General features: G+C 37.1%; 2 protein-coding genes across 2 annotated transcripts; both read right to left on the reverse strand.

Annotated features, from left to right (window-relative positions):
* Positions 1–13,030: 13,030 nt before the first annotated feature.
* LOC111214646 lies at positions 13,031–18,777 on the reverse strand. Its single transcript, XM_048737568.1, has one exon. It carries the CDS (start codon positions 15,505–15,507, stop codon positions 14,446–14,448), a length of 1,062 nt encoding a protein of 353 aa, XP_048593525.1. The 5' UTR covers positions 15,508–18,777; the 3' UTR covers positions 13,031–14,445.
* Positions 18,778–23,526: 4,749 nt separating this feature from the next.
* Positions 23,527–24,908, reverse strand: LOC106439079 (dehydration-responsive protein RD22-like). The gene is made up of 2 exons (NM_001316082.1): positions 24,799–24,908; positions 23,527–24,389 (listed from the first exon to the last, which is right to left on the reverse strand). The coding sequence occupies exons 1-2, from the start codon at positions 24,859–24,861 to the stop codon at positions 23,604–23,606; spliced, it is 849 nt and encodes a 282-aa protein (NP_001303011.1). The 5' UTR covers positions 24,862–24,908; the 3' UTR covers positions 23,527–23,603.
* Positions 24,909–25,358: the final 450 nt, after the last annotated feature.

Below are 25,358 nucleotides of genomic sequence, written 5' to 3' on the forward strand. Positions count from 1 at the left end.
TCACTATTTAGGGTTGAGTAAAAAACTTGAATTCGAAGATTCAAACCGATCTTAATCCGAATAAGTAGTACTAAATTCGAACCAGAATTAATTAAATATCTGAATTATTCAAAATTTTGGTATTTGAATAATTGAAACCTAATCCGAACCGAACCGAATTATTTTGGGTATCCAAAATAGATTTATATACTTATATATATGATACTTTTAAGTTCGCATAAATGCTTGAAAATATATACAAATAATTAAACGTAAATATCTTAAATAGTTAAAAAAATACTCAAAACTCTAAAAATACTTAAATAATTATTAATTCTCTATCCAAATATTTAAACCAAACCTATTTAAATTGGTTATCCAAATCAGAACCAAATCTTCAAAGATCTGAACTGAACACGAAATCCCAAAAAGATCCGAAAACGAATCCGAACGTCCACCCCTAATCACTATTATATATATCCTATATGTGTTATCATAGGTTTCAAAAAGAGTGAAATAAAACGAGAGCGGCGATGGCGATGGCGACAAACTAGGGTTTCTATGGTTCCTCGACGATGGAATCCTGGAATTGATGGAGATTTTCAGAAAGGGATAGCGGATCTACAAGTGAGGGATCACGGAATATTGGGGATATGCGGGGGAAGTTGGGCAAAAAAATCTCGATCGAGTTTGCGATGGGTCCGCAATTCACCGAATCAGATGGAGATAGGAAGATTGGGAGTATTATTACGATCTGGATATCGATCGAGAGGTTCAATAATCATTAAAGCTCTACATCATAAAAGTGAAGGTATTATCACTGGTTTCAACACAGAATCGCGTTTGACATTGGAAGTTTTGATTTTGGTCCTGATACAGTTCGTGAAACTTTCCTATTTGATATTATTTGGGATTATTTGGGATCCTCTTATTGTGATTGACGGAATATTTGGTATTAAAGGGAGTATGTTTTCCGGGGGAAATACGTGCTCTTGGAAATGTTATAAAGAGAGCTTCCACTTCAACTCTCTCCATATCATTCTCTTTTCTCTATTACTTTTCAATACTTGTGGGTTCATTCTTTCACTTGCGACTTCGACAATGTCACAGAGTCAGCTCATTGGAAGTTCGGGGGAGATGAAGAATGGTGAAGGAGCGCGCAAGAGGCTGAAGATCTCGGTTCCACATTTCAACAATTCGGACCTCATCAAGGGCTACTCCAAAACTTTGATTGGAAGATGCATGAACCCGGCGAAGCAAAACATCAAGTATTTAGTGGTGACGCTTCCCAAGATTTGGTCCATGGAGGATAGGGTCGTGGGCACTGACCTGGGCCTAGGAAGGTTTCAGTTTGACTTTGATGTCGAGGAGGACATTGAGACGGTGTTGAAGATGCAGCCCTTCCACTTCGATTATTGGATGATTTCACTGGTGCGCTGGCAACCAAAGAAGACTAATAACTATCCGTCGGAGATCACTTTTTGGATCAAGGTCTTGGGAGTGCCATTGGAGTTTTGGGAAGTTCCTACTTTCCGCAGCATTGGTGATGCATTAGGGGAAACAAAAGATGTTGATCTCGATTACGGCAGGGTTCAAGTGGTAGTCGATGGTTTTAAGGCTTTGACGTTTGAGACGACAGTTGACTTCACGGGAGGTGAATATTATGAAGGAGAAGAGGTTCCTGTTTCTCTGCGTTATGAAAAACTGTTTGGGTACTGTGAGACGTGTCTCAGCCTCTGCCACAAGGATGATGTCTGCCCACTGACGGTCAAAAATCCTGAGAAGGCGAAGGAGATAGGGGTTGAAATGGAAGAAAGGGTTGAGGACAGAGCTCGAAGTTACAAGGGCGTGGTTATTAATGGAAATGGGGGTCAACAAGATAGAGGAAGAGAGCATCGAGAGGACCATGGAAAAGGCAAAGGTAAAATGTATGAGGAACATGACTCGAAATGGGTCAGGGTTGGGGAGAAGGAGCCTAAGAAACACCACAACCGTGGTGGTAATCGTAGAGAGGAAGAAGGCTCACGTCATAGGAACTCCAGGAGGGAACCCACTCGGACACACCATCAGGAGGAACGATCCAGAGCACACAGCGGCTTGAGGAGTGATAGAGTGGCACGCAGCGAGGCACTCAGAGATGTAAGAGAGGAAGGAGAAATCAATGACATGGAGAAGGCAAGCCAGGGGGAAGGGACGGAACAAGATCAGACTCATCCTTCTCAGGCCTTCCTGGCGGAGTTAAAGGAGACTCAAGAGCCAAGCTCTCAAACTTCAGGGACGTTGAGTGGGGAACAAGGAACATTGGCGATACAAATGGGTCTCGAGGCTGGGAAAACTCTGGTAAATGATTCTGGTTTGGAATCAGAGGACAGTATTAGGCTTGAAAATGAGAAGATAGAGGAGATACAAACTCTTGGTGATGGAGAAACAGAGGGCGATGCCAATATGCAGGAGGCTGCGACTGAGGAGCTCAATGGGGAGAGGGATGTGGAGGAGGAGGATGGTAAAGAAAAGGCTAATGGAGAGGTAGAAAAGAGACAGGGGGGTCGTCGACGTCTTCTTAAACCGGTACTGGCCACAGGAACTTCAACTAAGCTGAAGATGGCGCAGATGATGTTCAACAAGCGTATGGCGGCAAAGACTGGATCGCGCCAGGGGGATCATTCCAAGCAGGTTGAGGAGAAGGGTACATCAAACCCGAAACCTGATCCTCCAAAACAATGAAGCTTTTTATGAATCAAGCAATCTCTATGATGTCTTGTGGGTGGTTTATGGCTTTTCCTTTTTATTTTTTTAAACTTTTAATAAGCTCTTTGAGTATTCTTGTTTGGAGTGATCATGGTTTGATGTTGGCCTGTGTATGGTCTTTGTTTCTCTGGTATTTGAAGTGGTTTATTTATTTGATCTTTCGATGGAATAAAACGTTAGTTTTAGATTGGTGGTGTTACTCTGGTTTATTGGTTATTGGTGCAGGAAATGGGGATAAGGCACTAATACAGCGATTATATAATAGACTGGTTAGGTATTACTTGAGGATCGATGTATCGCAAAGGAATGATATTATGTATTGTTGTCTTGAGAGGTTGAGTTATGTATACGGCAATCAATGGGAAGATTTGGCTCTATACTTCTCAAAGATACAAATACTGTGTTTGGTCTCATCATACCAAACACAGAAAAGGAATGGTGCGACAATGCATGATCGACTTGTGCATGGGGGTGTAATTTGGCTTTATTTCAAAAATTTGGCAAGAGGGTATATGGTTCTGGTATCGGTTCTGGAGATGGTACTGAGGCGGATTCTATCATACCAAATGCGGTTAGGTACGGGCGGGTACATTGGGACTCAGAAATTATTTATTGGCTTATGTTATCTTTTTTTAGTAATTTATTTGAACCAAACGGAAGACTGGGGGCACAGCTTGATATCGGTATTAGCAAAGTTCAACATGGCGTTTATAACAAGATACTTATGTTTGGTATTAAATTATGATTGTTATGATGATATTTTAGTGGTAACACGGGCTATCCTTGGGCATTTCAATTTGACTTTGCTTCTTAAATGGACGATTATGTCGGTTTGGATTGGAGACTGGTACATAATTGATAAGTGGCCCTATAATTATTATCCGATAACTGATATAGACTTGGTTGCAGTTAGGATATGGTGGCAGTGGGAACTGGATGTTAAAATCCTTTCGGGTATCATTAAGCCTGTATCCTCTGGCTCGATGGAGCAATACAAATATTTTTATATATGAAAATATTAAGCTGGAATTGTAGAGGATTGGGAAGTCATTGGACCATAAGTTATCTCAGGGAAATATGGCACAAACATAAGCCAGAATTTTTATTTTTATCTGAAACAAAACAGGATTTCGATTTCGTACAAAGGTTCCAATCTCATTTTGGATATGATAATTTGGTTACTCTTGACCCAAATGGGAGGAGCGGTGGTTTGGCTCTTTTTTACAACAAGGAATACCAAGTTAAAATTCTATATTCTAGCAACAGAATGATAGATGTCGAGGCGGTGGCCAAAGGAAAACAAGTTTTCCTTACCTTTGTCTATGGGGATCCGGTACAAGAGTTAAGAGAGCAGGTTTGGGAAAGATTAACTAGATTTGGATTATCACGGTCGGAACCTTGGTTTATTATTGGCGATTTGAATGAAATTACTGGAAATCATGAAAAGGATGGGGGTTCCCTACGATGTACAACTTCCTTCATTCCTTTTAACAACATGATAAAGAATAGTGGACTTTTGGAATTTCCGGCTCGAGGTAATACATTGTCTTGGCAAGGAAGAAGAGGTAAAGGGAAAGGAGCAGTGATGGTCAGATGTCGATTGGATCGGGCTTTGGCAAATGAGGAATGGCATACACTTTTTCCATGTTCTTACACAGAATATTTGAAGATGGTGGGTTCTGATCATCGTCCAGTGGTTGCTTTTTTGGAGGATAATCCATCAAGGAAAAGAAGGGGACAATTTAGGTTTGATAAGAGATGGATTGGACAAGAGGGTCTTATGGATTCAATTGTGGCTGGCTGGACGGAAACACAGGGAGGACAAACAGTTGATTTTGTTACAAAAATTAATAATTGTCGTCATGAAATATCTTCATGGCGAAAAGATAATCAGCCATATGGGAAGGAAAAAATTAAAGAGCTTCAACAGGCCCTAGAAGAAGTTCAAATGGACAATAACAGATCACAAGAAGATATTCTTGAGGTTTCCAGGAAGTTACAAGAGGCCTATAAGGATGAGGAGGAATATTGGCATCAGAAAAGCCGGAATATGTGGTACTCGTCGGGAGATCTTAATACTAAGTTTTATCATGCCTTGACAAAGCAGCGTAGGGTTCGGAATAAAATAGTGGGGTTACATGATGTATTGGGTAATTGGATAACTGATGAGAATGGTGTTGAGAAGGTGGCAGTTGATTATTTTGAAAATTTGTTTAGTTCCACGGATCCAACGGAATTTGATAGTTTTTTGGATGAGATAGTTCCATCTATTTCCCCCCAAATGAATCAAAATTTATTGCGAATGGCAACAGAGGAAGAGGTCCGACTAGCTTTATTTATGATGCACCCGGAAAAAGCACCAGGGCCGGATGGGATGACAGCTCTTTTTTATCAACATTCCTGGCATGTTATTAAGAAGGATGTGGTTGAGATGGTGAATAATTTTCTCCTCACAGGAAATATGGATCCAAGGTTGAATACTACTAATATATGTATGATCCCGAAAACAGAGAGACCCACAAGGATGACGGATCTAAGACCGATTAGTCTATGTAATGTGGGCTACAAGATTATCTCGAAAGTTTTGTGTCAAAGATTGAAAAATTGTCTCCCGCGACTAATTTCGGAGACGCAATCGGCTTTTGTGGCGGGCAGGTTAATATCGGATAATATTCTTATAGCGCAGGAAATGTTTCATGGATTGAGGACCAATAAGTCTTGTCAAAACAAGTTTATGGCGATCAAAACGGATATGAGTAAGGCTTATGATAGGATCGAGTGGAGGTTTATTGAGGCTCTTCTTCATAAAATGGGATTTGATCCTCGTTGGATCAATTTGATGCTAGAGTGTATTTCCTCGGTTCAATATAGGGTCCTACTAAATGGTCATCCACGAGGCCTGATCATCCCACAGCGGGGCCTACGACAAGGGGATCCCTTGTCTCCGTATTTATTTATTATGTGTACTGAGTCTTTAATTGCGAATATTAAGAAGGCGGAGAGAGTGAAACAATTAACTGGTTTAAAGGTTGCTAGAGCTTGTCCAGCAATATCTCATTTGCTATTTGCAGATGATAGTCTTTTCTTTTGTAAGGCAAATAAGGAGGAATGTCATACCATTCTCAGAATCTTGAAGGAATATGAGGAAGTTTCAGGACAACAAATTAATTTTCAGAAATCTTCAATTCAATTTGGACATAAAATTGAAGAAGCTAGTCGCCAAGAATTGAGAGATATTTTGGGAATCCAGAATTTAGGAGGCATGGGATCTTATTTAGGTTTACCAGAAAGTCTTGGAGGATCTAAGGTACAGGTATTTGGTTTTGTACAAGAACGTTTGAACAATAGGGTTAATGGTTGGACTTTTAGATTTTTTACCAAAGGAGGAAAAGAGGTAATTATTAAGTCGGTGGTTACGGCCCTGCCAAACCATGTCATGTCTGTTTATCGGTTACCAAAGGCTACAGTTAAAAAGTTAACAAGTGCAGTAGCCCGGTTTTGGTGGAGTCCAGGAGGGAGTACAAAAGGTATGCATTGGAAATCATGGGATAAACTATGTCTACCTAAAGATGATGGTGGACTAGGCTTTAAGGATCTTATGGATTTTAACACAGCAATGCTTGGCAAGCAATTGTGGAGGCTAATTGAGAAGCCAAATACTCTTTTTTCAAGAGTCTTCAAAGGACGGTACTACAGGAATGCTTCACCCCTGGAACCGATTCGTTCATACTCCCCGTCATATGGCTGGAGGAGTATTATTTCTGCTAGATCTTTGGTTTGTAAAGGACTAATTAAAAGGGTGGGGACAGGTTCATCTATATCAGTATGGAATGACCCTTGGATCCCAGCCACTCGCCCGAGACCAGCAAACAAAAACCTTCAAAACAGTTACCCGGATATCACAGTGGATTCCCTCATCAATCAGGAATCCCGAACATGGAATTTACAGGCAATCAGGACTTTGGTGGATCCTCATGATGTGAAAATTATTGAAAGTATTCCATTAAGTCGGAATCAGATGGAGGATAGAAATGGATGGCATTTTACTAACAATGGAAAATATTCGGTCCAATCAGGTTATCAAGTGGAAAGGGTATATCCTGATAAAGAAAAACCACCAGATTTTTATGGTCCTACAGTGGATGCATTAAAAGCTTTCTGCTGGAAAGTGCGGTGCCCTCCGAAAATGAAACACTTCTTATGGCAACTTCTTTCAGGATGTATAGCGGTACTGAAAAATCTAAAATCAAGAGGGATACAAGGAGATATATGTTGTGCCCGATGTGGAGATCCAGAGGAATCAATAAACCATGTGTTTTTTGAATGTCCTCCAGCACGTCAAGTATGGGCGTTATCTAAAATCCCATCGCATCCCAATATTTTTCCTGTTTGTTCTTTGTTTGCTAATATGGATCATCTTTTTTGGAGAGTCAAACCTCATATGGATGACCACCAATTTGCATGGATATTATGGTATATATGGAAAGGCCGGAATAATAAAGTTTTTAGCAATCTGGATATTGATCCGAGGGAAACACTTAAATTAGCAGAATTGGAGTCATCACTCTGGGCTGAGGCACAAGTAGCAAATGACTCAACAAGGAGACAACCGGTACAAACTACTTCTACGTTAGTGACGTCAGGACGTTGGTGCTTTATAGATGGATCATGGAAAGATAAGGATTTATTTTCAGGGCAAGGCTGGTATAGTACTTTACCGGGTTTCAATGGTTTATTAGGGGCAAGAAATGTAAGAGCATCTCTCTCACCTCTTCATTCGGAGATGGAGGCTTTGATTTGGCCAATGGAATGTATGAAGAATTTAAGACAGATTCAGGTGACGTTTGCAACGGATTGTTCTCAATTGGTGAAGATGGTTTCGGAACCAGAAGAATGGCCTGCATTTGGAAGCTATCTGGAGGACTTTAAGCTTTTGAGAGGAAGTTTCCTTAACTCAGACATCGTTCATGTACCACGGACGGAGAACTCAAGGGCGGATAGCTTAGCACGCAGTGCTAGGAAACAACCGTCTTTTGTCGTTCACATGGATGCGGAGTTACCAAATTGGTTTACAGAGTCAATATGAGTCTGTAGATGTTTCTTTTGCTGTCAAAAAAAAAAAAAAAATCATATAACTAATCGTATTTTATACGTACCATCAAATAAGTTTTCTTATAATTAATAATATTTTATACGTACAATCATATAAATAATCACATATTATATTTTAAAACTTAATGTGAAATATAAAACCATAATTTAAGTTGGTGTTTGAAATTGGATTTTGTATTGTATTTTTATTATATATATTTAAAAAAATTATAATAGATATTGGAAAATATGTTAGTAAAAATCAAATTTTGAATATATGTATATTTTTGAATGAATTTTTGATATAAATTAATTTTAAATTATTATTTTGATTTGAATATATATATTAAGTAACATAGATCCATTACTTTTTAATATAATGTAATGGACTTTCAATTTTTTTAGTAGCATAAGCCCATTATTGTTTTTTTCTAATTTACTACTATCTATGTTTCCAAACAGTACTATTTTTTAACTACTATTCATATTGCCAAACAATCCCAATGTGTACTTCAACTTTAATAATATAGATATATCTTTTAATATGTTTATTTTTGTTTGAAGTACTAATAAATATCTTAAAAATATCTAACAAAATCTTTCAAATATCTTTTTAAAATATATTTTCGAATTTTGTTAATTAAATTTTTAATTGTCTCAAAGTATAGTTAGAAACTAAATTTTTGTTTTGTTTTGATTGTAAAAAAATTAATAATTATATAAAATACTTTTAATAATATTTTGTATCAAAACGGAAGTCACGACTTTTTTCATGTATGATTTTTTTATTTGGACCATCCTAAAAAAATTTATTAAATTTAACTTAATTATAATATCTTTTCATATCTTTATTTATATTTTAAATACTAATAAATATCTTAAAGAAATGTCTAACAAAATCTTTCAAATATCTTTTAGGAACTTTTTTAAATATATTTTCGAAATTTGTTAATTAATTTTTTAATTATCACAAAGTATAATTAGAAACTAAATTTTAGTTTAGTTTTGATTTAAAAAATAATTATATAAAATACTTTTAATAATATTTTAATGATAATAACAATTTTAAATTTATTTATTTTTCAAAATTAAATTTAAGACGTATTTTAAATGATGATTTAGAAAATAAATATTCATTTCAATTTCTAATTTAAAAATAAAAATAAAAATTCTTATTAATTTAGCACAAAAATTATGACTTATTTCATAGATGATTTTTTAAAATAGACCACTTAAAAATCAAACTTTTAAATGTTTTTACCATGTAATACAACTAATTTACAACTTCTTTCATATATGAAACATTTGATCGTTATTCATATTGTATAGACTTTATTTTACTATTATTAACGTATGTGTATTCCCTTAAGTTAAAAAACAATTCAGGTTATTATTTAAGCAACTATACTAAATTAGTTTAAGTAATAACTATATACCAAATTCTCTATTATGTAGGTTTCAACTTAATTTAGTTTCTACATATGTTTCAAATTTAGAAATAAGACAAAAATTATGTAAATCAGTATTGTTACATAATAATGTTTTCAAACTAATTTTTGTCACAAAAATAAAAAAATATATAAATTTTATAATAATAATATTATACGCCACACAAATATTATTATAAAATTGAAGAATATATAAAGCCAAATTATATTAATTTATTGATATATATTTTACTATTAAAGAACATCCGCACGGTCGTGCGGATCAAGATCTAGTGTAAAAATTAAAGTTGTAGCTTTCGCTATAATTTGATTTTTATTATTTCTTTTTTTTGTAGAAAATTAGGGTTTATCCTTTTGCTTTTTTTTTTGGAACACTTTGCCTTATTTATATAATGACGTTCATTCCTTACAAAAGCTTGCTCCTTTAGCGATGTTGTCCATGTCGTATTAATGTCTACATTTGTGGAAAATCATGAACATGTTTATTTTTGTCATTCAACTCAAAATCCTTGTTTTGTTTTTCTAGATTCATGGAGACAAGAAAGATTGCAGAGTTCTGTTATTGGAATGAATGTATAAAAGATGGTCCTGATGGTCCATTCTAGGAAGGATCAACTCCAAGAGTGATCAGAGTCGACAGTAAAACTGAATTAGCCAAGATTTGTTGGATGTTCTGCATCGAGTCACTGGATTTCAGAAGGGGAAGTTTCAGATTAATTTGATTGGTAGGTACCCTTCCATTGTTCAACAATCTCTTGTCAAGTATATGTGTTTGCCCATTGTGGATGATTCAAGCCTTGAGACCATGCTTGAGGTTCCAAGCTACCATTCTTCTATCAACAGTGTGGAGTTGTATTTAGAGGCCAAACCGGTCTCTCATCGTTCGACAACATTATCAAATCATGAGACCCGTAAGCGTTCTCGGCCAAATGATGCTAATCTTGATGCGAACCCTCGTGAGAGTAACAATAATGGTGGCTTGGCTTGAAGAGGAGGATAGTACGGATGATAAAAATGAGGCTGCACAGAACGGTTCGAAGATGAAAAAGCAAGATCCAACGAAAGGCCTCAGCAATAATAATGTCTCAAAGAAGTTGATTTTCTCTATTCATGGCTTATTGAATGCGAGTTGTATGTTGGGATGCATATTAGAAATCAAGAGGAGCTGGAGAAAGCAGTGAAGCTTTACTCTGACAGAAGGCATGGGAACTACAGTGTTTACAATTATCTCTTTACTAGAGGTGACATTGAATTCAGGTGCAAAAACATATGCGGATGGGAACTCAAGGCAGCTAAAACGAATGGAAATGGCTTCAGAATAACAGGATACGGAAGTGCACATACTTGTAAGCCAGCAAATGTGGGCTCTGGTTTTCTTGCATGAGAGATCGAGTGACTAATAAAGGCTCAGCCTTCGCTCTCCATTGCAGAGCTAAACAAGTGGGTGAAAGAAGAATTTGGGTACACAGTCTCGCATGATTGTATGTGGACGCTAAAACGAAAGCCATCACTGCAATCTTGGGAGATTTGGACAAGAATTTTAGTGTATTGCCCAAGTTCATGGTTGTCCTTTCCTCTCTAATAAAATGGTAGTGGATTGGCAATATGATCATTTTCCTGATCCTAATGAAGCATCTTTTCGTTCTATGTTTTGGGCATTGCAGCAGTCAATCAAAAGGTTTTCTCACTGCATGCCGGTGATAATGGTGGATACATCAGACTTGAGCAGTAAGTATGGCGGGAAAATATTGGTTGATGCAGGTTTTGATGCTTAGACCCGGTTCTTTCCACTTGCATTTGCAATTATTAGCAACAAAAGTTTACCACCTGATTCTTGGCGATGGTTCTTTGCATGCATCAGAGAAAAAGTAACACAAATAGAAGGCCTTTGTCTAATATAACAAGTCTGGATCCTGACATAGTTGCTGTTGTCGAGGAACCTCATGTCAGTGGGCGCAACACCGGTTCTGTCTTAGGTATTGTGCCTCAAATTTTATGATGCTTTCCGCAACAATCTGATGACGGAGTTTGTTCACAAGGCTGGAGCGATGAGGTACATATCAAATTTTAGTAACTACTTGAATAAAATTGAAAAGATGAATCCAGAAGCTCGGAAATTGTTAGACAAAATACCTCCACATAAATGCTCTCTGGCTCGATCTCTGCAACTTACAGCTTCATAAACAAAATGTGTGATCTTCCAATCACAACATGTATCACGTGGCAGAGCATTTCAAATCTGGATGCGGAGACCACGACAAGTCACTGAATAGAGGTGATAATTATTCTAAACATGTCATGAAACAGCTTGAAGAGTACAAGGTAGCCTCTAGGACACACGATATATTGCCACTAGAACCAGCCGGAGTGAGGTTTCAGGTTACGGTTGTTAAGCAAGATGGAAATATTAGAGATGTTTTTCAACTGAAGGACATGGTTTGCACGTGTGGGGCATTGCAACTTCTTAAGTATCTGTGTCTGCACATGTTGGTGGTTTGCAGGAGGATTAATAGTGACCATTTTCAGTATGTAAACGACTATTATAGCACAGAGAATTATCTTGGAACTTACACAGCTGATTTTAATCCAATTCCGGGAGTCTCTGATTGGCCGGAAGCTTCTGAACTTCCACCACTGTTTCCTCCCGGAAGTTGTCTGCCCTCAGTTGTACGGCCAGTGCCACTGTGCAACGAGTCAGCTCAGGCAACTGGTTTAGTGTAGTTTTTTGGGAAGGTGTAAGTAGAAAACAGGTTTGGTTTATGTGGGTCATGTTAATGTATGGGCAGGGTAGGTTTTTGCACCAGGAAATGTCCTTCTGTATTTGATAAATACTATTTGTGAAGTGTTTTCTGTATGTATGATTAAGTATTTGTTACTTTTAGTTTGGTGATGTTCTAAGTTTTGATTTAGGGATTTCTAGATTTGTTGACTTCAATTTGTCTAAATTATAAAATATTATAGATTGAAGAGGATTAACATTAACGAATTTTAATTTGAGAAGTTAATCACTAAAAAGATAATTGAGTGATTTTGTATCATATATTTATGGTTGAGTAGTTTTACAAATAAAATATGTAATTTGTTTTATTTTAACTGGGGCTTCTAGCTTTAGTGGTAAAGGGCTTACAGCTGTGAGTACCGCCACTTGGATTCGAATTCCGGTCACTGGGGAATTAACATTTCGGCATCGCCATGGACAGACGATCGACTCATGGCAACACGTGACTAGTCTGGATCACTTCTGTGGGGCCAGGATACCTCTGTATAATTCAAAAAAAAAATTGTTTTATTTAAAGAGTATTGTTTTCATTAATAGTTTACGTCCAAATTTAACTATATTTTAGACTGATGGAGCTTCACATTAACAAATTTAAATTTGGGGAGGGATAGGGAATGGGGATTTATTCGTTAAAATGCAATCTAGGTTATTCTTGCGATTCATCTTTAGCCGAATAACTTTATTACTAAAAACTATTTTTTATTCTTTTAACCAATTGTTTTTATAATTTTAAGATACTTGTATCAAATTGAATTATATTTTGTGTATTATTGTAAGTATGTGATGTCTACATTTTAATCATATTTGATATGCTTAAATTTCTTGTTAACAATTTAATCATATAACATATTTTGATCCACGCTTCGAAATGGTGAAACTATTATCAAATTGTCGAATAATGTCAATATATATTGTGTATTTATTTAAATGATGTAAAATAGTAACATTATATTTCTTCTATAAATTACACCGAATGACAATGTTACTTTGAAGTTTGAAACAATGTTCTTATTTTTATAAGATAGATGTGATATGACATTTACAATTTAGAAAAACGAAAAAGATGTGATATGCAAGGGTATGATACTTGCTTGATAATTAGAGATTTTCCACAAATTTATTTAATAAAATATATTATCGTGTGATTCTCTGAATAAACTTTTGAAATTTAGATTTATCCCGAAGTTAGATTAACTTGCAATATAAATAAGATTTTCTCTCATTTTCCTCTGTTCCCTCTCTAAGATCTTTCACAGGGGAAAAGTGAGGAGATGAATCTTCTTGTTCTCACCGGTGGTGTTCCGGTGGTTCTGTTTCTTCTCTGGTTTCGGTATCACCGACCGGTCTTGACACCGGTGTCGCATCTGCCCCTTTGATGGTCGTCCGGCTTCTGCCTCCGGTGCTCTCCCTTTCAATTTGGTGATGAGCATTCGGCTTCCGACTCCGCATCTCATCTTTCTCAGGTGTTGATGGTGGCACATACCGGGTTTTCCCCCGGATCCAGTTGAATCTTCGCTTCTTCTACTTCATCTTCGTGATTGTCTCTCCTTCTTCAGCACTGGAAATCAGAGGTGATTGGATCGATTGATGACGATCTCTTCCTTGAAGCGATAGATGTGGTGGTTGTGTTTCGATAGATGTTGTTGTGTTGAAGATTTCTCTGTCTGAGTAATCTTTCACCGGTCTGTTTCAATTGACGGTGGCGCACCTGCGCGACTCTTCTCCGACGAAGGTGTGTTGTTCCTCGTTTTGACGCGTGTCTTCAGGTTGTCGGGTGATCGAAACATGTGGTGGCGAGTCACGTTTACCTTCTCTTGGGTTTTCCTCTTTTAGACTTACTGTCCAGAGAGTTTATGTAAAATTGGGCTGTTGTTCAGGCATTTTTCTTACTTGTCTTGTGTTGGGCTGTTGTTCAGGCCTTTTTCTTACTTGTCTTGTGTTGGGCTTTGTCCTGTTTTGGATTTAGTTTTTTTAATAAAATCCAGTTGGCAAAAAAAAACAAAAAGATTAACTTGCGATCTATAAAGGAAAAGTCGTTAGACTTATCGATTTGAAAAGATTCCGGTTTCTGAATATCTTCGTCTCCTAATTCAAATCACATAGAAACAAAATTTAAATTAAGCGCTATTTTAATTTTAAAATTTTGAGATAAGCCAAAATTTCAAACGTACTCCATGCAATTTTAGACTTTATATATTAATAAGATATTAATTCAAAGTCCAAATAAACACAAGACCAAGAAACGACAAAGGGATAATAATACATGCGAAACATATGCATTTTTCACCCCAATTATTCAAATAAAACCCACCTAAATGCAACCATCCAAATCATCTAAAACCCTAGCAAATATCTTCAAACGATCTTTTTTTGTTTGCTAAGATCTTCAAACGATCTTACTCACCGCCTGGCGGTTTCACGTTGAAAGAGCTCACGGTTAGGCTCGAGCATCTTGCAAAGACCAAGGTACGTCAAATAAAGAACACGGTTCTTAGCTCCGGTCCGGTGACTCCTTGAATGCTTACAGAAATTCTTGAGCTGCTCCAACGTACAAAAACCTAACGTTTGTCCCAAAAGCAAAAACAACCAATTAATCTGATACTTCCGTTCAGCTATCACCGGCTTCACCGCCTTGTCACGGCCACAGAGATCGCATCTCGCCGGTTCTGGATTTGTCCATATCGGAGGAGCTCGTTCTCTCATAATCCATTTGCCCATCACGAAAATATTCTCAACCTCCGAGAATTTCTCCCTTAGATTGTAACTCACTTGATACACTTTCTCGCAGTGTTTGCATTGCACCTCTCCGGTGATGGTGGTGATCTGCTTCGACGCGAGATTCTCCAAGCTTTGTATCCACCCTCGTTTATTCGTCGCCCATGGAAACGGCGGCGGGATCGTATCGTCATTACGGTTAACGCTGGACTGCGATCTGTAGCTACGACGTGACACAGCCCCGGAAGCTGCTGGTCTCATAACTGGTCTTGTCGGAACGAAAGATGACGATGGGAAGAGGTTAAACGACTGTCCGAACGGTGGCTGCATCGGTGTTGACGGTCTTGTCTGGTAGATAGAGTTGCTCAAATAGGGCGGATACGTCATATAATGAGACTGTGACGAAGCAAAGTACTGCGCTATAGAACCAGATGTCTGCCACGTCATCATAGGCGGAGCAAAAGGCGATGCTGGTGCAAGAGGAAGCGACGACGTCGTCAGAGGAAGAGCAAAAGGTGATGGTGGTGCTAGAGGAAGCGACGACGTGGTCATAGGCGGGATCTGAGAGGAGTGTGATGTTGAGCCCAAGCTTAGTTCAAGGGGAAGGGGTTCGACGTGATCACCAGCTTGTACGCCGTCGTTTTGAAGTTCATTTTGACGACGTCTATTCGTTGGCCGGTCGACGTCTTCCCCGTTGATCTGTCGAGCTCTTCTCCTCAAGTTACCTCTTCGGCTCTCGTCGTCCATGTGTTCTTGGAGTGAAGAGAAACGACGTAGAATAAATAAACAAATAAATAAGCTTAATTAGGGTTTCAGTACCGAACCAATGGGAAAAGGTTAAGCAGACAAAGGTGAATGCACAAGAAAACGACGAGAATGTACAAAGAGATAATGTGAGAAAAGAGAGAAAAGAAGGTGAATAAACACAGAAGAATGAGGATCTTTTCTGTTATGCAACTAACTTGATTTTCTCTCAATACCCGTTTCTTAAGGCATCATTAATTATTTTAGACATAAAGTTGTAGAAAAAATACCGTTTATAATTTGATTTTTTTTTCTTTTTTTTTTGGAACACTCCGTTTATAATTTGATTAGAAATGCTTTCTGAATACCTTTTAGTTAGATTATAAATTGCTTCTTATTAGATGTGTAAGAATCTTACCTTATGATTTGAAAAACTGTTGCGAGAATGATATTTTCAGATTTTATCTTGGATATTTCTTATTTCATTCAACAGTATTCGTTTTTAACCCTTTTTTTTTGGGCTAAAATGTTAAAGAAGCGTGGATAACACACAGTATTCTTTTGTAAAAAGAGAAAGAATAGTTTGCTATTTGTTCACCACATGGCTGCGTCTTAACCCATAATAATTAGGAGTAATGAACAACCTGTTGTCTTAATCTTTGAAAGTTTTTCAACTCAATTGTTGTAAATTTTACTTTTGACCAATCACACTTATTGAACATTTCTTACAAAATACTTTGGTCATTGACTACGTCTCATCCAAATCTATGGATATTATGCAATTCTTTTATGAGAAACTTTATGATTTTACAAGTATCACGTATATAGGTTCTGATATTTTTTAGTGTTTGATCAATAATTTATTATTTAAATATAATTAAATTAAAAATGTTGAATCTATCACGAATAGCAAATGGAGAACGATTTTTTTTGAAAAAATTAGAATATTTTAAAATAAAATAATATCTAAAAGGATAAAATGGTAACTTTTTCATTTAAAAACCTCGAATTTCTTTTTAGAAACTCATTCTCCATCATGAATATACTCTTACTAAAAAAAACTTGTAAACGAAATTAAGTTGAAAGCCATTTTTTCTTATTAACCTAACTATAAAGAAATATTCTTGAACATATCTGCATACAGAATTCTGATTAAATTGGAGCCTGGCTTAGATCATTCAAATTTGTTTAACTCATAGGGGTTTATTGGTAGAAGAATTCTAGAAGAATTATTAAATTTTGAGATTTCATTGTTATTGGTTTTGTGGGGTGAAGACTTTTTAATTTCATTCAAAATCTTTTGTTATTGGAAAAGTTCGCTTTCATTGATTTTAAGATCCTACTAAACTCTATTGTTATTGGAATGTAATTTTTTTTTTGTTTTAATCATAAGACTCAACTTTGAGAATATTATCTATACCAATAAGATTTTTGAAATCTATGAAATAATATAAATCACAACTTTAACATAGTCTACAAAGACTACTTTTCTGTAGTTTTACATGGATGACTCTAATACAATTTGTTTTACAACACTATATAAACAGACAGAGCATAAACTACGATTTAGCGACTAATAACATAATATATATATTTGTTAATAAATTTAAAAAGGTACAAAACTATATGAGATGTGTAACAAAAAAACATGCCATCATTAACATGTTTTTATTAGTACTCAAAAAATAAGAAGGTACATAAAAATCTTAAAAACTCAGAAATTTGGACTTTATGAAAATTTGATTATAAGAAAATAATAGAAATGATTTTCTTTCCCTTTTTTCTACCACCATTAATTTTTTATTTTAAAAGTTAATAACAATCAATAGAACTCAATAAAATAATAAAAATATGTGTAAAAATAATTGATAAAATTTGTTAAATCTAGCTAACTTGTAAAATCCATGCTGATCCGCGATTACTAGCGATTCCAACTTCATGTTCCCGAGTTACAGAGAACAATCCGAACTGAGGCAATCTTTCCGGATTCACTCCACCTTACAACCCTTGCTTCCCATTGTAATTTTCATTGTAGCACGTGTGTGGCTCAGCCTCAAGACTTTGCCCTCAGGTGGGAGGAGTCATGACTAGACCTTTACTTTTGTGATTTGAGTATTTGTCTAGAGAAGTACTGACGTAACTCGACTAAAAAGAGAGGTGTAGAATTATGTCATCAATCTTCTATGCTTCTAAGTCAAACAGAAGGTTTGAATATGCTGAGTGAAGGAAAGACTCTTGGTCCAGTAGAAGGTTTGCCAAAGCTAATAACATACACGTGAGAAGCACGTGAGTTGGGGCAATAGGAATCATCATCTTCTGGGTATATCATCGTCATCTTCTCCGACGGAGAGTTAGTTACAGAAACAGAGAGCGAGAGCTCAAGATGAGATGAGAGAGCGAGAGATGAGAGTGAGCTAGAGAGAGATGAGATTCTCGGTTTATCTAAGCTCAGAGCTTGATCTTCTTCCTCTATTATACTTGTTGTAACTCGGATTGGATGTAATCAAGAGAGGGGAAGAAGAGGAGAGAAACCTCCGGTGATGTACACTGTAATCACAACGTTTATAGTGGATTGGCTGAGAGACCGTTTCTCTCCCCGGTGATGTATAGCGGCTTCTCCACATCGGAGAAGTGCGGTGAACACCGGGTAAACAAAGTCTCGTGTGTTCTTATTTCTTTCTTGCTTGATTCTGTGATTGATTTGATCCAGTTAGGCTTAAGGTGATTATTGAATTGAGCCAAGATCATAGGATGAATCCTCAACAAGTGGTATCAGAGCCTCGGTTTAGGCGATTCAAGGATTCATCGGAAACGGATCAAGATCGGTTCTGAAGGAGAATCGAAGAAGGATCGGAGGAGTTGAAGTTTCGATCGCATCGTTGTTGCGAGAGTGAAGAATCATTAGATGTTGCAAGATTTGCAATGTTAAGAGCAAAAGAAAGAAGGTGAGACGTTGGCTCGTGGTAGACGAGAACGTCGGAGACGGAGGAAAGGAATATCGCGGAGGAAGATGTCATCAGAGCGGATGGTTTCTGGTTTTGTGAAATCAGATGGTTCAGTAAGTTAATCTCTCTCATCTCATGAGTTATAAGATCGTGTGAGCTGCTCGGATAAAGAAACTTGCAAGAGAGTTTGATGTGTTCACAAGAGTAAAGAGAACCATAGACTGAAGTGTAAAGAATCAGAGGTGTGATGTTGTTCTGCAGTTCTAGAATTGGTTTGATGCTGGCTGTTTGAGGTGGAGGATCTCAGGTTAAAATTGGTTCATGTTAAGTCAAGATCAGACTTAAGGATACAGAATCAAAGTCAGTTCATAGTTTCCTCAAGTTCAAGTCTTGGAGACAAATGGTCTCATTCTGCTACAGTCACAAAGCTTTGTTGTGATGGGTGGATACTCATCTACTGCAGTGTATAAAGAATGGAAGCTCTCTAAATCACAAGGGCGGTATGTTATCTTTGCAAAGAGTGATCAAGGCTCAGGTTTGGTGTCAAACTGTTTGTTGGTCAGCTTGTTTGTGGAAGGAAGATGCAGCTGTGGTTTCAGGATGTTTGGAAGAATGGCAGTTGGTGGCATTTATGAATCTCAGGTTTAAGGGACGCTTTAGAAGTGAGTTTGTATGTGTGTCAAAGGCTGTTCAGATACTGTTAAAGCTTTCAAGATTCAAGTTTGAAGTTAAGTTGCAGAGAAGAATGGTTTCTACAGGTTTTGGAACAAGACATATATGGTATTTTGAGGAGCTGGTTCAGATTTCAGAAAGTTTGAGTTGCAGGTTCAGTCACAGAGATTAAGGGTCAGGTTCTGGTGAATGTAAGAAGGATCATAATGGAGCTTGTAGCAGCAAGGATTGTTTCTACACAAAAGTATCAAGGCTGTTACATTTGATGAATTTCTTCAGTGCCAGTAAAGTGATAAAACAGATGGGATTCTGTGGTATATCACCTGACGTTTTTTCACATAAACAAACGTCACGGCTTATTAGAAGAATGCCTGGAGTCATCAAGAAAGAAGCAGAAGAAGCAGGAACATGTTATGTTTCCAGAAGAATGCGCCAAGAGAAAATACAAGAAGTCTAAGAGCAATGTGAGTATATGTTGGAATAGAGTTTCTTGTGGGATCAAAGTTGATAGCTTTGGAGGAGTATGAGTGGAAGAGGCAGCTCGTGGTAGAGGTTTAACTGTCTCACTCAAGGCGTTTCTGCAGAGGGTTAAAAGCGATGATTTCTTAAAGAGAAAGAAGGCTGATAGAATATCAGTGATAAGGAGCCAAGGAGAAGAAACAAGTTTCTGGTTTTATGGCTCAAGGAAAGGAAAGCAAGGAGTTTGTTTTGCTGGTTGTAGTTCTTTTGAACATGGAGTTTACAAGTTCAAGTCTGTGCAGGATGTCTCAGGTCATTGGTGCTTGTGTTCTGTATTTTATAGACACACAAGAAGTTTCAGGAGATGGAGAAATCTGAGAGAAACTTCAAAGAATGATTGTGAGGACATGTTAGGATGAAGGGACAGCAGGATGAAAGCACAGCAGGCGGCAGTCACTCAAGGTTGTAGCTTTCAGAGGCTATGAAAAGAAGCTCTATGCCAAGATATAAAGGCAAGAAGCATGGTGTTACTGATAGTAAAATCAGTGGAGTAAAATCAGTTTGAGAGAATCTAGTTTCGGGTTTATCTGTCACAGGTTCTGATGGGTTAAATTCAGAAGGGTCTCACAGGGTTTAAAGTGTTATGTGAAGATGTTTTGTTGGCAGAGACTATAACAGGTTGGAGCACAGTCAGTTTGGTGGGATTAAAATCAGATTGGAAAGCTCGGAAGAAGCTGCGACACTTGGTGGTTATGGTATTAGCGACTATAGTTGAATGGCTGCAAAATTAATATAATTTTGATAAGGTCTGAAATACAATTCAGAAGCAAGAAGCCATGTTTACAGTCAGCTACACAAAGGGGTTAAGTGAATCAAAGAAGAAGGTGCAGGATGGTTATAAGTCTGAGAAGTGAAGCTTCGTGTGAAGAGGAACACGTTGGGGTTTTGAAAGGTTATTGTTTCAGGTGGAGTCTTGCCTCTACAAGTGTTGTAGTGCACATCTCTAGATGTTTTTTGACTTCAGGTGGAGCAGTGTTATGTTTCAGACAGTGTTCTCAGGTTAACTTCAGTATGAAAAGGTTTCAGAGGTTCTGCGGATGAGCTTACAAGAGCTACAGAGATTCAGGTTGGTTTTGTGAAGCAAGAAGAGTAAAAGAGAGCCAAGCCAGTGTCAGCAGGTTCAAGCTCAACATGTTATGGTCAGATGGAGTAAAAGGGGTTCAGCTTGTGGTCAGAGTTGTGAAGAGGATATCGGCAGTGTTAGTATGGTTTCTCCACAGGAAGCATGGAGTAAAACGACATCGAGGCAGAGTCACTGTAGGTATGATAAATCAATATATATAAAATACTTGTGAGGTGGTTTTTTGCAGGTATTCACAGGGACCAGGGAGAACAGTTCAAGGTGGAGCTGTTTGAGTCAATTACCAAGCTGAACAAATTCAAAGAGTTCTCTAAGAGTAGCTACAAGGAGATAAACAGCAAGGTTTGTTGGTACTGTCACAAAAGAGTACAAGAAGGATTGAGCTATTGGAAAATGGAGTTCTTGGTAACGTCTGGAACAGGCAGGGGCGTTTGTATACCAAGGTCTGGTAAGGTTCGCAGGTTAGCGAAGCACAGGTTCTTTGCTACAGCAAAGGTGTCTCAAGAGTTGTCACAGGTTTTGTGAGTATGAGGCAGGGATAAAGAAGTCAGCAGGTGGTCAGATTTGTTGTCTGAAGTTCTGTTGAAGCAGATTTGTTTGAGCAGGGTTTGAGCAGAGATCTCTACATCGAAAGTCTTCTTAACCAGGTTGAGTTAGGCGGCGTGTTCTGCTGGTCACAGCAGCGGTGAAGAGTGATGTTCAGGTTGAAAGTTCATACAGATTGGTGTAGAGGAAAACTTCAGGATAAGCAGTTTTGGCAGATTATTTGAAGACCTTAGTTGCAGTAACAAGTCAAGCATCATAGGCTGATCTATACTAGTCAAAGGAGAAGCTTATGGAGTGTATGTTGAGTTACTGGAATGGGATTGTGATTCACATCACAACAAGTTACATGTCTGTTCATTGATGATGATCAAGTGGTTGAAGACTGGGAGTTGTCAAGGTTAGAGCTGGGCTTACAAGGTTCTAAGGAGCAGTGGCAAGGAAGTCTTCAGGTTATAGCAAGACAGATGCTTGGAGGAAACAAGTTTCAGGAAGCGTTTGAAGCTGAGCGGTGAAGCTCAAAGTAAGATGAAGCTGAATGGGTTTTATTCAGAGAAGTATGAAGCTGAGGAGTATATTTTTCTCAGGAGACTGCAAGGAGATGCAGGGAGATACAGAAGATGAGCAAGTTTGCTCAATCACCGGAGGAAAGCTCAAGAGAAGATAAGACATCAAGAAGATCGATGCCAAGGTGGAGATTGTAGAATTATGTCATCAATCTTCTATGCTTCTAAGTCAAACAGAAGGTTTGAATATGCTGAGTGAAGGAAAGACTCTTGGTCCAGTAGAAGGTTTGCCAAAGCTAATAACATACACGTGAGAAGCACGTGAGTTGGGGCAATAGGAATCATCATCTTCTGGGTATATCATCGTCATCTTCTCCGACGGAGAGTTAGTTACAGAAACAGAGAGCGAGAGCTCAAGATGAGATGAGAGAGCGAGAGATGAGAGTGAGCTAGAGAGAGATGAGATTCTCGGTTTATCTAAGCTCAGAGCTTGATCTTCTTCCTCTATTATACTTGTTGTAACTCGGATTGGATGTAATCAAGAGAGGGGAAGAAGAGGAGAGAAACCTCCGGTGATGTACACTGTAATCACAACGTTTATAGTGGATTGGCTGAGAGACCGTTTCTCTCCCCGGTGATGTATAGCGGCTTCTCCACATCGGAGAAGTGCGGTGAACACCGGGTAAACAAAGTCTCGTGTGTTCTTATTTCTTTCTTGCTTGATTATGTGATTGATTTGATCCAGTTAGGCTTAAGGTGATTATTGAATTGAGCCAAGATCATAGGATGAATCCTCAACAAGAGGTTGTTTACATACTTGAGCTTTTTGAGAGAGGGATTTCTTACTCGACTTTCTTCCTCTTTTCAGCCGAGTTGCTAAAGCACCTCTTCTTTACTGTTCGAGTAAACAAGAAATGCTCGAATTACTAAATACCTAAGGGACCCATCTCTGATAAAGAAAAAAACAAAAAAAATCTCAAATTTATGAAAAATCTGGTTCAATGGCTGTTCTCCACAAACCACAAGGATATAGGGATTCTCTATTTCATTTCCGGTGCGATTGCTGGAGTGAACTATTAAAATCATCAAATTCTACGAAAATTCATGTTCCAATAACCTTTTAGTTAACCAAGGTGGAATAACCAAATCAAAGATAAGTCAACGGGTAGTCTGATACAGTCCAACATGCAGTGGGCTTAGTCTGGCCTTAATTATATAACCTAATACTATGAATGGTCGGGATTGTTACTTGTTGGCTTGTTACTCTAGATTGTTGCTATGGATCTTGAATTCTTTGATGTAACCTTCTTCGGTTTAAGTGCAATAACTTGTTATGAAAATTAAAAGTAGCAATACACTGAGAAGTATTATGCGAGATATAAGAAGTCGTAATTGAAACTTTGATATCGTCGGGTAAATGTCATTATAATTTATTGAGTATTAGATCAGATATAAATCTCATTGACCAAATTCACAACTTTTATAAATTAATATCTGCTTAACTAAGTACTACTATAATTTTTGTTCGTAAATACTATAAATTAATATCTGATAAATTAATACTATAATTTCTGACGTAAATATTTTGGATTTTTTTTTACCAAAAATATTTTGGATTTTTTTTCGATACATTAATATATTACTAAATTAGTAAGATGTTTAGTATATCTGGAAGCAAGATATAGATATGTTTTACTTTAATTGTACTATAATTTAACGTTATAGGATGCAAGTCACACGAAAGAGCCATTACCAAAGCCAGCAACACTTTTTTATTTTATTTGAAGCCATAGTTATTAATTATTTGAATACAAATACTCATATCCAATAGAGCTACTTTGATACCCACACAATATTATCAAGAGGGAAGAAGTGACAAACCGGTGCGGACCTCGGCTCTATCTTCAACACCTTAAAAGCCACATGATCAGCGTTCCACATCGACGTATCCATGTGGCAAACCGCAGGTCCCACAACTAGTTGTATCCCATCGTCACTCATCAGATTAACCTCAAAGACTTTGGTTCCACTTTTATGACCATGGCAATAGTAAACTACATAAGGGTATGGCATTCTATGACACCCCAAGACCTTAATCCCATCTAGCTCCTTTGGTACCTCCGCGAATGTATAGTTATGCAAAGCATAGCTTATTCTATTTTGGTCCGGCACCATTACTTTGGTCGTCATGACCTTGAGATCAGCATTAGACGCTATTGTTTTCTTGGCAAGATCAAGCATTGACTCCAAAGAAGTACCACAAAACTTATACTCTCCTTCAATAGCTTTGAAATCACAACGTTTCAAAGTCTCCTTCATGGCTTTCCCTTGAGGAGAGTCTTTGGAGATAGAGAAGTGGTTGAGAAGGAAGTCAAGGTTAGACTCACTGAAAGGGATGAGATCAGCTTCTTGTCTTGTGAGAAGTGGAGGAACTTTTCGAAGATCGTTTTTGTTGAAGTAAATGGGCAACTTGGTTCCTAATTTAAGATCACTGATTTTGAAAAACATGTACATAGTAGGATCCTCGAATTCACCATCTTTAAACAAATGGCTGATATTTTGACCTTCTTGTTCATTGTTTGATATCAGCTTTCTTGACGTGTATGCCTCCACGACCCACTAACACAAAACCGTTTCAAGGTAATTAGAGCGAAAACTTCAAAAGAATAATACTGAAATTTTTACTTTCAATTTTCAAAAATTCGAAAGTCATATTCTAGAATTTTCGAGAAAAAAATATAGTTTTGCATAAGTTCTAAAAGTAATATAAATATTTCCCAGAATATATATAATACTAAGATTCTTATACTATGTTTAGATTACTTTTTATCCGATTGAAGAAATATTTTTTTTTAAAACAATATAAGAGCCGCCGTGAAGAAACTTATTGCGAATGATCTGATATGTTGCAAGACTTGTCATTGTGTAGCATTTATATACTGTTCAAGAAGCAGCCCAGGAATAGTGCTTTCAAAATAAAGTTTTTTATAAAACATACATATTCATATAGAGAGATACATAAACATACCAGAGAGAGGAGGAGGAGGGAGAGGAGGGCCGGGAAGGTGACAGAGAATCGCAAAGAAGCCATAGATAATTTTTCTTTGAAGAGAAGTAATGAGTTCTACTTTTGTCAATGAAGTATGTTCGCACCCCATCTCTCTCTATATATAATAATCAATATATCTTTTTTTTTAATAATCAATCGACTTTTTTTTATGTCGCACAAAAAAAAATCTACTCTTTTTTATAATAATCAATCTACTTGTCTTATACTGAACTTATTAGTTTTTTTTGACAACTGACTTATTAGTTTATACATTAATTAGTAGACTTTTAACATTTTAATTCTATTTGAAAATAATGATAAAAATAAGCCAATGTTCAAAAAGTTAAAATACTAATGATACAAATAGAATTTTAAATAGAACTAAACCTTGTTATGTAGATTAATTATAATAGTATACAATAATATTTTAACCGAGAGAATATTTATAAAAATATATAACTTTCATCATATTCTATACTGAATGCTCTGGTTTTAGTTTTCAAATATAGAAACGGAGGTCATTCTCACGAAGTCTTGTG

Source organism: Brassica napus, chromosome A8, assembly GCF_020379485.1.
Source record: "Brassica napus cultivar Da-Ae chromosome A8, Da-Ae, whole genome shotgun sequence".
In the NCBI taxonomy this organism is placed as follows: domain Eukaryota; kingdom Viridiplantae; phylum Streptophyta; class Magnoliopsida; order Brassicales; family Brassicaceae; genus Brassica; species Brassica napus.